Raw genomic sequence first — 13,288 nt, forward strand, 5'->3', positions numbered from 1 at the left:
TTTGCAATGTCAAATTTTGAATATAGCAGAATAAAGTCTACACTGCATAGCCTTTATTCTAATGTCCCTCCATGGTCTTTTGCACTTCACTCCACATTATTTATTTAATTATAGCACCAGAAAGAATGATAATAGACAGATTCTGGCTTAACGCAATATATCAAATTCGTATATTTCTGGAAAAAGGGTGTAAAATTGTTGTGTGAGTCCCGCATATCTGCAGCCCCCTGCCTAATTCATCATGTTGGGTTTTTTTTTTTTTTTTTTACATTTTCTTCTTCTTATTATTTTTTTAATGTTAGAAACTAACATCCACTCATCAGTATACACTTTCCTTCAATAGGTTACATTGATTATCTGACCAATCCCTGCAGCTCTAGTTCAACGTTTTTAACTTTGACCACCTGCCCTTCTAAAGGTCTCCTGGTCCTTGTGTCTGTCAGAAGGTCTGGTAGTCAAATATATCGACATTTTGTCACACGTGCCATACAGCCACATAAAACACAGTTTGATGCCTGTGTGAGACACACCAGACCTTCAGCTTTATGAGTTGTAATAATTGATCATGTAAACCCCTCCATTGCAGTTTTAGTCACTCAAGTAAGTAAGCAAGTTAGGACACGGTATGGGGAGCTATAAAGTCACCCTAGGGTGGTGGCTGGGGTGGACGGATGAGTAAAACACAGGACTTTTACCAGCGAGACTGCTGTTCATGCCCCTTAACGCCAAAAGTCAACCAATCAAAATGTTTTCCTAAACCTAACCAGGTAGTTTTGGCACCTAAACCAAACTGTGACCTTTTCAAAAGTGTCAAGAAAGGTCCAAGGGGGTACATAGTGGGATGCAGATAGGTGTGACAAATTGTGGCATTTGAAGACCCTGGAGTGAGATCGGGTTGGCTAACCAAGCCTCACCTCTGATTTAAATGCTAAAAGCTAGATGATGACGAAACTCTGTAATGATTCTCAAGAATGAACAAGATCGTGGATTCATATTTGCGAACAGTCTCCATCTTTTATTTTTTTCCTCAGGATGCCATCTGTTGATGCTAACTCGGAGACAGAGACTTTCAATTTTTGCACCTGATTTCCATTTAAATGATGCTTTAGGTGGGATACTCATTATTCAATATTACTGAAACATTTTCAAAGCTCATTGGAACTATGAACCATGGTTAAATATTTATTGGACATGTTTACACCTCAATCTGATATATTTTGCTGCCAATTACAATCCAAACCTGCCAGTCTGAAGGTGACTGGCCCGGGGATGTACTTGTATCTTGCTTAACCAGGGTCGAGACGTCTTGCTGGTGTTTTGTCATAATAACTGCTTTGCTTTGTCTCGCGGTTTGTCCATTGCCCTACTTTGCCAGCAGCATCCCATTGTGCAAACAATTTGAATTGGAGACGCGGCCTGCTCCTAGCCGAGCGATATCCCTCCTGCGGTGAGAGGCAGGATTAATTTCTCTCCCAGACTCCCGCTGCACATGCGGGAAGATAGAGAGGGGGGAAGTGAGGTTGGGGAGGGGACGGGGGCTTGCCTAGGTAATACCACCAGCACCTATTATCCAAGGAGCATCATTTAATCGGGCCTTTGTGGGATGATATTGTATTTGGCTGTTTCTGTGTGGTGCTGGCAGGGCGCCTCGTGTATGATTATGTGTCTCATCGGTTTCAGCCCTGTGTCAGTAATCTGTTTGCAGGGAGATAGAGAACATACGAGCTCTGTAAATAATGCAAATCTGCTACTGGGCTTCACTCCGTCTTTTCTTTGCTGCCGTCCTTCTCTCTGTGGCTTTTCTCCCATCTTTATTTGTCTCTCTTTCTTTCTCCTCCCCACCCTTTTCTCTCACACATAAAAACCAGGATTAGGCATTCTCTGAAGTCCTGCACAACAATAATCGGAACCATCCTCTGTATCCAATCATTCAGCAGAGCGTGCGGGTGTACGTGTGACGAACAGGAATCAATGTGCGGACAATCAATGGCCCGTCAAGGCGACGCGCATTACAAGACAAGACATGACTTTTTCCCCCCCTGCCACCTTGATGAAATATAAAATTACAAACCCATTTGAGCGTCTGTCCCATACCAGCGCTTAAATCCCACACGGTTTCTATGTTTGTGATGCCAGTGCTATTGAGGAATAATTGATCCCGTCTGCTCCAGGTGTAAAAAGGAGAAAAAACAACGGAATGGTGAAAAAGATCAGAGGTTGTAATAACAGCAATATGACACGGCTTTGTCCCGGCTGCCCTCAGAACAAAAGGCATCATCATGTTAGATCAGCTGCTCGCCCCGAAACCCCTGCCATCCCCCTCGGATGAAGTGTCCCGTCCAATCCGGTCTAACGTACGTTTTAACTTCAACATACGGTGTCTTATATAGAATGACTGGGTAAATAAAGCTGGCAATTAAAAAAAGAAACACTCTGATACCCAGAAAAGTCGGCTGTGTATGTGCATTGACCATGTGTTGTCGCTCTTCTCCGCAGAGATCCTGAGTGGAGGCGTGTACGTCGACCAGAACAAGTTCCTGTGTCATGCAGACACAATCCACTGGCAGGACATCGTCAAAAACCCGCGGGTCCACCCCGTGGTGGTGCCCACCAACAGCAGCGTCACATGTAAGTAACCTAAGAGCAGAAGAAGACAAGAAGATTTGACTTGACCCAAACATTAATGTACAGGGAAGTTTGGCAGAGAGCATTTCTCCACACAGGTGTTTCTGTGTATCCTTCTTCCTTGTAAAGACCTCAAAAGGAAGTGACATCACTTGAGGTAATGGGGCAGATTTGGCATTTGTTACTCAAATCAGGTCCTTAGTGTCCAAGTCTAAAAGTCGGGTCTCCAGTCTATTTTCTGTCAAGTCAAGTTATAACCGAGGGTCATCAGATCTCAGGTCTTCATGTTAGTTTGCACCAAAGCTTGTATTACTACTGCGCATCCTACACCACAAAGCTTTGTCGAGGTGCCACATTCAGCTGTAAAAGTGGCTGCACAGTTTAAAATTGTTCACCTGTTAATTTCTCACACATGCCGTTGCTTACATTTCTTAGCTTCAAAAAAGGTGGATGTGGCATCCTGTTGATAGGACTAGCTCAAGACTGCACACGTGATGACTCCTCTGTTTGAACAATGGACGAGTGAAAGTAGAACCAGCTCTACCTGAAGTTACCTTGAACCTCAAATTTACTCTGAGCAGACTCGAAACTAGGCTTTGAGATCTAACAACGGCAGCAACGCCATTTAAAAAATTCGGAATCTTTTCATAAAGCAGCGCGACTGGTGAGTTGTGATGAGGGAAGTGGCCCGAAGGAGACCCCTCGGCTTAACCTGCTCCATTCACAATAAACTGACCGAGCGTGAGCAGTAAAGGATTGTCATCACAGAAAACACCCCTTGACCCCATTCTGTCACCGCTTACCACAGCAATCCACGATGACTGCTTGCTTATGTCACATTAATGCCCCCCATGTAGCCAGCTTGAAGACTTGTTAATAAATGTTTGGGATAATGAAGGGATTGGATAGAGTAAAATAAACGTTATTAATCCGTCAGCGGGGTAGAGGGAGGGCAGACGAGGCAGTTGTCGGTGAAGTAAAGAAGCATTAAGTCGTCTCTCCTGACCTTTTTTTTCTGTCCGCTCACCGATTTAACCTCTTAACACACTTTGCCTGTGTTTTTCATTTAGAGCTCAAGCTGTTTGACATTTCAATCTGATTTTCTGTTTTTTTGTTTGTTTTTTTTCTTTCGAGCCATCTCGTCTCGACCCCTATAAATACAAAATGACATCATAAAAAAGTGTTATCATTGTTGGAATAAATAAGGAGATAGTCTGTGCATATGTCCTTGGATTTCTTTCTCACAGCACTCGCTGAAGGAAATGCAGATTAACAGCTCCGGGCATTAATATTCTGCTCAGTTGCCCTCCTCTCTGCAGCCCTGTTAGCCCTGGATCGACCCCTTTACTCCTGTGCCAGTCCTCTCCTCCGCCGAAAGTTCAAAGATCTCCAAAACCTGAAATCCTCAATTGAGGAGATAATCTCCATTTCATCCTTCGGGGAGATGGAAGATCTGAGTTGTTATTACTTATGACCTATATGTGCCACAGTTACTGTTATTATTGTCTTTTATTATTATTTTTCCATTAAACAGGGTGGTCATTTTAATATCCATGCTTAGTGGATTAAGTTGAAAACCTCTGTCTTGAGCTCCACATCGGCCCTCCGGGTATCGCAGAAATGTTGACATTTTAAAGGAGCACTATGTAGTTTTTAATTAGAAAGAAAAAGATATTCAATGACCAAGTGATTTTTTTTATGTGTAAACAAAGTGAATAAACAAACTGTCTTTGTTTTCATAAATGAATAAACAAACTGACCGTAAAGGACAACACTGTTTCATAATGGTTTACTTTGTTTTTGTGTGGCGGACCCTGCCACCTATCTAGCTTCAAACAGCGTTTCCCGGGGACCTTATTTTCCTCCCCGAACAGCTTGATTATTGAGTTAAGGAATAAAACAAATATTTTAGTTTGTGCTATGACCTCAATAATATTGTCAATTAAAAAAAGAAAATTCTGAGTTTGAAAACTACATAGTGCCCCTTTAACCTTCTAGGGCTGTTTTAGGGGAAAGCTGTAAAAGGATTATGGTGCAGGAAAGAGGGGTGAGGCAGGTTTGCTCTAGGTCACTAAGAATTTATAAGTTGAGATAGTGAGGACCTTGGACACTAAATGAAAACTTTTTGGCTCGACTTCACATGGCACCGGGGGCCCGGAGGAGAACAGAGATATATCTAAGTGCAGCGGAGGTTCTGCACACTTGGCACCACTTATGTCTGGCTGACGTTTGTGTTATTATCCTGTTTGTGCGCTGCTTTTCATACGCTCAAGGTTGCCGACCCCTCTTTCGCGAAGCACTGTCAAACTGCGTGTGGGGGAGTGGGCTTGGAGGAACAGAAAAGATGCAGAGGGAGACGGACTGTAAAAAGACGGAAAGAGACAGGCATAGACGTTAAGTGACAGAGAACCACCGAGGACTGATGAATCGGCGAGGGGTGGATTGATGATGAGAGATGAAATGTGTGCTGGAGAGGGGCACAGACGAAGAGGAAGAGGAGGGCCGGGGATGGAGAGGCTCGTGTTGGGGAATAGAGTCGGTCTCGATGCTAATAGCTCTCATCTGGAGAGGCTGATGGACAGAGGACAGCACTTCTGCACTTATCCAGCCTCACTTCCCCCGCAGTCAATTACTAGACAGTCAATTAAGTCCTCCAAAAAACCCAGAAAGGCACTGGCTAAAGCTCTGAGGGTATGATGCTGCTTTTCCGCCGCTGCTTTTATCTGTGCACTGTTTTTTTTCTTTTTTCGTGACGGAGCTGATTTAGAGCGAAGTGACATCAAGGATTGTCTTATTCTCACAAAACAACCTGTACCAAGGTTATTTAAGTTTTTATGACTGGAGCAGCACGTACCAGTCAGGGGAGATGCAGTGTTGTTTGCTCAAAGACTCAGAGTCTCATCATCTTGCTGGCATTATAATAAGAAAACCTGGAAAAACACACGGTTGCAATTTAGTTCAGGGTCGAATGTTGAGAAATGACTGTGGGCTGGAAATGCTGGTGTATCAGGTCAGTAATGTGTTACTTTAAGCAGTAACAGAGTAATATAATGCATTACTAGTAAAATTACTAAGCAATATCGTGATACTTGACCTGGTCATGTGTGCGAAGGGTTTACCCATTTAAGTTCATTCAAAGCAGCTCATAATGATGTGAATGTATTAGCTTTTGGCTGTATGGAGATTCAGTTTCTCAGCTCATCGAACGGAGACCAAGGGAACGGACAAACGATTCGCTCAGATTTGCCAGCATGGTGTGCAAAAGAGAGTTTTTCCAGCGAGGCATCTTTTGCAGTTGTTTTCAAAACGCTGCTGATTACAAAACATAAGGAAAAGATGATGAGCAATATGTGAAATGTTTCATCATCAATAGTGACCAGGTTAACCTGAGGCTATAGTAGCAAAACAGTATTAGCCTCTTCTACTGTATAATGTCTAGTTGTACTCCGAGGCATTTCTGTCTGTAGAAGTAGTGTAACGCACGATAGCAACTAGTAAAATGTACAATTTAGAAGTAACTTTCCCAGCACTGCATGTAGTTAACAGCACAACGATCCCATGAAGTACACAAGTGCCTCCTTGTGTTGCAGATCTTGCTTATTACGTCAGATTCAAATCATAAAAAATTTCAAGCGCTTATTGAAATGCACTTAGGAGGAAGTGTCCAAGTACATTTCTTTTTTATTACGTTGCAGAGAAGAGGGCACACACGCACACACACAGTAGATGTATTTAAAGGTAAGCCAGAGGAACAGCCACGTCCGCGCTCACTGTCTGGATCAATTTGGGCTGCAGCGGAGCGCTTGATGGCACTCAAACTCGGCTAAACGCCTCTAGTCCATTTTAAGGTTCAACTAATATGGATTTTTGAAGAAGAAGAAAAAGAGGAAGAGCGTTTTGTGATGAAGTAACCGTGTCCTTTATGATTTTGTGCGCAGGTCAAAAGTGCCATCGTTCCTGTAATGGTCGTTGCTGGGGACCCAAAGAGGACCAGTGTCAAAGCTGTAAGTATGATTCTATCACAGGCTGAAGATGCATCCCCTTGACCTTTCAGCAGCTGCTTCTCAGTGTCTTTCCCTTATGCAGTTAAGGACCAACATGAAGTCCCTGCACCGCAAAAAGAAAAGTGAAAAGACTGTGAGAAACCTGCCTTGCTGTCACATGAGATTATGACCTTAATTGTGACATTTACATGTGTCAAAGAGGTCTGATCCGCGGGGGGAAAAATCATATGCCTTTCACCATGAATGGGAGACGATATGATCACATAAAAGCCGCTGTTGAGTTTTAACGGGTAATGCGCTGATCTTTTCTGACAAAAAACAGAAATGTAGCTCATATCCCTGGCTATAAAGTTCACTCTATCAGATCTGAAGCGGCAGTGTGCCTCTCTGAGATAAGGTCAAACAATGAACATGGTTTTAAATCGTCAAATCTGAGCCAAAATAACCCCAATTAAACTGTGAAAAGAAATCAAGATGAGATAAAACCTTGCACAGACACAAGAAAAGAGAAAAAAAAAGTATATGCTAATATTGCGTTCCTCTATTAAATGATATTCATTGGTAGTTATCAAATTTGGTTTTCATTATTTTAGAGATTCCCATTAAAATTCTGACTTTAACTGCAGCATTTGAATGAGGAAGTTATTCATATGTGCATGATTTTTATAATCCAGCACAAAATTTACTCCACGGGCATACCGTTAGACAAAGGATAGAATAACGATGTCTTGTTGATTCACACAAAAGGAAACACAGTTCAGGGGGATTTCAATGTGATTTCCAGTTCAAAAAAACTGGGTGATATTTGGTCCAAACGACAAAGACGTCCCTATCTTCAACCAGCCAAAAAAAATATGGAATCCATTTGGAGGTTTAAAGAGAGATGATATAGATTAATGTGGATGTATTTCCATATGCTATAACTATTATTTCTCTAATGTCATATTGCCCTAGCAGTTGAAATGTGGTCCAGATGAAGACGTAACTTCAACCCATTTAAAGTTTCACATAAATTGTCATACATATCATACATACATATGTAGGCAATGAGCTGCTAACAAGAAGCTTCTACCACACCGTAAAGGGAACAGTTTTTCATGTTAAGGTAAAATAAGATATAGTACAGATATTCAGAGCGTTCTCCACACCGGCACTTCAGGGGCAGGTAAAGTGGCCGTCAGTCAGAAGGTCCCTGACCCCCTGCAGTTAGTTTCACTTTGCAGGATTTGCTGTGAAGACACCTTTTGTCCTCTGCAATGTGCAGGTAAGAGCACGTCGTCACTCTTGAGCCTGACAAAGAAACCACATCCAGTCTTCAACTAGTTGCTGGTCATCGTGAGAGAAGTGGCAGTTTGTAAGGTTTCAGGCAGGTTTTTTTGTTATGTACAGGTATTCACGAGGAGTTCCACCACATCCAACACACATCACACACACAAACACCTAACAATATCCCCAGACCCCCAACACAAGTACCTCCAACTCTCCTGCTGGGACCTCCTACCCCTCTTACGAGCTAATGGCAGCTGGGAGAGAATGTGAGAATGATACACTACTGAGTCCATCAGCAGGGGAGCACTCTGTGTTATTCCCTCGCCTTCAGTCAGATTCTTCCCTGGACTCTCAAATTCTTTCAGTGTCTCTTCTTTCGAATTCCATCCTGCCACCTGCCTTTCTTTCTCTCTCTCCCTCTCTCTCTCTCTCTCTCTCACCTGTTTGAGAGTGCATGGTACACCACACACACACACACGCACAATCACACACACACTCACATAGCTTAAGGCAAATCAATGAGGTACCAGAGCTGCAGGCAACAGACCACCAATTGGTTTAAACCAAAGAATAAAAGGAATAAAAAACAATAATTTTGCTTTTGCGCCTCAGGGTTCCAACAGTTTGTCTAAATTAAACCACAGAAGAGGTTGCATGTCAAGCTGACCAATACCATTGTTTTCCAAAACAGACGGCCATTCGTCCTTGTTTAAAGGCGTCTTCACAGTCGAGGTTATACAATAGTGATACAGTATGAAGAAGAATGCCTTGATTAAAATTAGGGAAAGATGGCAGTCCGGGTTTAAAGAAACTGAATGGTACCTCCAGTGTCACAATGCACACTCTCAGTTGACTTGTCAATCTACTGCAGACATTTCCTTGACAAGTTTTGCAGCACTAGCAACACATCACATTACTCATGCCTTTTGGTTTTGAGGGGCAAAGTTCAGATTTGATACTAGTCACTTTGCAGATTTAGATTTGTAATGTATCAAAATGTGAATAAGGATGTAGTGTCATAAATTACACAACTCTGAATACATTTGTATTATGTTATGCATTTTTTTTCTGCTGTGGGGCATTTTGCATAATGAGTAGCTTCACCTTTGCTACATTAATTATTTTTATGATTTGAACTTGTGTACTTTTATTATATATTACTTTTATTATATATATATATATATATATATATATATATATATATATATATATATATATATATATATATATATATATATATATATATATTTTTTTTTTTTTTTTTTTTTTTTCTCAAAATAAGATCCCTAGTTACCTAGCAAACTACTTTCCTCCGTAAAAGTCTCCTTTACGGAGGATTGTCTGCAATTTATTTTTAAATGATAAAAGTGTTATGTACTACTGAGAAATTAGATAACAATACTATTTTACTAGTGTGTAACCCAGTCGCCTTGTTGGCATTTACCTATCAATCACAATGGAGTAACAGATAATACTTAAATGTGCAATATGTAAGAATCGTAGTTTACGTCCTGTGCTAGACAACCAATTTTCCCTGTTTCGCTGAACTCTCTGTCCGGACTGCTAACTTCATGGCTAACTGAGCTAACTAGCTAACCACAGCTACAGTTTGTTTTGAGTATGAAGTGGATAGGTGGCAATTTTTTTTCTGCAGTTTATCAATCTGCTGTCACTCTACAGGTGACCATCCATTATTCGTCACACATTCATCTGTGTCTAATACACCATGTCACAAACATATATATACAGGGATTATCAACCATTTTAGAATATGCTTGGCTTTTTTCCTGTAGTTGATGAGGGCACACATAACATATACCACACATTCTAAACTCTAACTATAAATACAACACATACATATTCACACAGACAATCGAGGCACCCACACACATTTTTTTCCACCCTCCATTAAACATCTCTTTGTTCCTCTCCTCCCTCTTCCAGTTTGATTGCACTACCCTCGCCATCAATTTCCTCCTCCTCTCTTTCCATCACTCGGCGCACAGACCACTTCATCTATGCCTTCCAACCCTGGCATGTCTCATCGTATTTGTTCTGCGGTCGCGATCTCATTAAGATAATGAGGGATGAACTGTTTGACCAGGACCTGTTAACAACACGTCACAGACCAGCCCCCCGATAAGCCCTCACCCCGTCTGTCTGTTATCACAATCTCGCTATCTTCATCCGTACGTGGATGTCATGATTCATCCTCTTCTTCTGCCTTTTTTTTTTCCTTCCCCCACAACCTTTAATTTTATTGTGCTGAAACACGTGGAATGAATAAGTGCAAAAATGTCAAATGGAGAAATGACTTCAAAGATGCTTTCAGTGACATTTCCATGAATAATTATTCAACTGTCTCAAAATCAACAATAAACAGCAGTTTTGGTGTCAGCACCTCGGGGGGCGAAGTGAACACACTCAAGAAGTCAATTACAACTCAGCACAACTTCTGGCACACCAAATCAAAGATATATTAATGTAGTGGAGTAGAAGCGAGAACGTTTTTTCCTCGAGGTAGATGAAGAAGAAATCTAAAATGCAGTCTGAGGGTTGTAGTGGGTTATATAAGAACAGCCTGGCATAGCTGAGGGGGACCTGCATAGGTTAGGGTCAATGCTTTCAGTTGCCTCTTAAGGTATTTTGGTTTTCTTCCTTTAAAAATGTATGATTTCAGCATGGTACATCAACAATGACTTTCTTCAGTTCAATGATTCACGCAAAGTTTGGAGTATTCGGGAAGAAAAAGACAAAGAAATGCATTCACATCACATTTTCGCATTTGAAAACTTTCCAAGTGAGTAAAACTGTTACCTCTGTAGACCTTTGTCACAGTCGTGCTTTACGCAGGTGGACTTGATTACATTAAATATTGCATTCTGTCCGTCAGAGCCAGAGCTGATTGTACAAGCTGTGTCACTGGCACAACCGAGTGGAACAGTTAAAGTTATTAGGAGCACCTGTGCAATTTTGGCTTTTAGCAAAACAAAATACGCACACTGAGAAGAGGGCTTGTTCGGAGGCGGAACCCACCTGATTGTAAGTATTTCTTTCAGCAGTCATTGCCAAACTACCACAGTTCAACAAAAAAAATAGAGTCTTAACTGTGAATGTAACATTCCTCTCAGACCTCAGTTCCGAGTGTCTAACAGGGTACAGTGGGACTCTTTCGCACAGCACACAGTCAAACAAACGTATAGGCTATACGCTGATGTTGCTCTGCTGTTGCCATTTTAACTTACTGAGCAGCAACTACTCAGTTGGTCTTTTACAGCTGTTTTCTATTTTAGCATGACCACAGATTTGTTGTTTTCAATTTCGTCTGACACGCCATTAGCTAGCTATGAGATTTCAGATCAAAACTCGCAGTCTTAAGGTCAACATAATCCCTAATTTGTCATTTTTTTATCAAATCCCTAAATATCCAGTCTCAAAATCGTACCTTTCATTTTGCCTCAAAACAATCAGTGGAAGTGCTACTTCCAAGATCGCGAGCACTGTGCCTAAATTACATTTAGAAGTAGTAGACACAAATCACGGTAAACAGATGCTTATTTACACGCAGTTATGGAGCAACATTACTCATTTTTATACTTTTTTCCAGCCACTTAATCCAATATTCAATCTCCTCTTAGCTCTGTTTGTGGTTCTGCTAAACCATGTCTGCTGTTTTGTTCAAAGCAGGTGTAAAAAGAGATTTTCCATTCTTTTTTTCCTATAAAACAGCTACCTGCTGCAGCCGAAAACAGATCTATGAGAGTAGTGAGAGTGATTCAAAGTGTTGTTGTGACAGTGTTAACTGTGCAGATAGCATACGTATGAATAGGAGTTATGTTGGAAATACATAGAATATGCTGAGGTTGGGATGGTCAGCGTCAAACAACCAAATATGTCATTGGTTGCTCATATTATACTGCCTGGCATTGCAAGAAAGCTCTGAGGACCTAGATACAGACAGTGAGATTAAAATACCGAATAGTAAATCATCTCTTAAATCAGCTGAACAGCAAGAAAGAGTATATGTGGTCCAAAACATCCTACCAAGGCCTGGTGTATTAACATTTTATTCATTCTATTCTACAGCTAATCAATAAAACACGATTCCTACCAGTCAGATAGAGCCTCGTTTATCCCCCTGGGTCTTTTTATTTGTTTAGTTTTTTCAGAAGCAAACATCATGATTACTACCATCATTGAATGAAATCTTGTTGGTACCAAAATATAATTGAAAGGTGGCATTTAAAACCTGTATTTTGCTCCTTTACAGAGAACACACTGGTGCATCAGTTTGACTTTTTAGGTTGCAGAGAATTCCAATGAAGCCTGTGATGAAAACTAATAAAAAACAGCTAAAGAAACCTAAAGTCCCCCAACAGCAAAATCCACTTTACAAGTTTATTCACTGTGTTCCTCTACAGTTTGGATGCAACCCTTCTGTTGTGATTTGTTTAGCCATATTTTGGCTAAACACATGCTTTGGAACATATGAAAATATAAGGATTATGCTGCAAGGATGATTCAGAGAGTTTTCATACACTATTTGATACTTGTTTCCCAGCACCGTGGAATTGTTCTCCATTGAAAACCATTGCACCAGATATGAAATAAAGATATTTAGAAGTATGAAACTGCCAACTTTTAACTATAAACTCTGACAGATTTTACTAGTGTATTTCATCTAAATTTAACATACAGTGATCTCCTATCTTATACTAATATCAGTGGATAATAAAACAGTTGTGACTTAGACAGGATCAGGTTCAGTGGTCACTTTACATACTTGGTTAAGTGTTTGTAAAGGCTAAGACAAATTTCACTTAGTATAAAAAGTGGTTCCACTGCAAAAAAAGCCCTCCCATTTTTATTTATGAAGTTCTTTTGAAAACCCTGTGTGAGAAAAAACACGTTTTAGCTAATGTAAATGGGAACTGAGAGGCAGTGATTCCTGTGACTGATGCCCCTGTCCACAGCCTGTTCAAATTGAGGCTCCCAGGCATATTTTATGAGATGGATTCCTTTTGTATTTGTTGTTACCAGCCTGCTTTTTTTCCCCCTTCTCCCTTTTTCTTAAAGTGGAAGTTTAAAGCCAAATTGATCAACAACATTGCGTCACTCTCCTAGCAAGGTCATTTGTTTGACAAAGTGTCTTTTGAGTAAAGTAGGCTGTTTCATTTTGGCCCAGGCACCGTTAATGGAATGCCACTGATGGTGCGTTAGGCGCTGGGTGAAGTGTGCATATGTGTTTGCATGTGAGTTTGTCGGGTTGTCTGTGGCTGGTATCCATCACTGTGATAGTATCTCGTCACCACGGTGCCCAAAGGGATGCACAGCGCGCGTAAAGACACAGCATGCATGCACACAAGAACACAAATGCGCGCACATTCACA

The 13,288-nt window shown here is 41.0% G+C and overlaps 1 protein-coding gene across 1 annotated transcript in view; it reads left to right on the top strand.

The window, feature by feature from the left end:
* The window catches only part of LOC119025841 (receptor tyrosine-protein kinase erbB-4-like), a 338,953-nt gene that overhangs the window by 214,353 nt on the left and 111,312 nt on the right, over positions 1 to 13,288 (top strand). The window contains exons 7-8 of the mRNA XM_037109810.1: positions 2,497 to 2,628; positions 6,564 to 6,629. Coding sequence (XP_036965705.1) covers positions 2,497 to 2,628; positions 6,564 to 6,629 — 198 coding nt within the window. The remainder of the gene's footprint in view (positions 1 to 2,496; positions 2,629 to 6,563; positions 6,630 to 13,288) is intronic.

This window comes from Acanthopagrus latus, chromosome 9 (assembly GCF_904848185.1).
Source record: "Acanthopagrus latus isolate v.2019 chromosome 9, fAcaLat1.1, whole genome shotgun sequence".
In the NCBI taxonomy this organism is placed as follows: Eukaryota; Metazoa; Chordata; class Actinopteri; order Spariformes; family Sparidae; genus Acanthopagrus; species Acanthopagrus latus.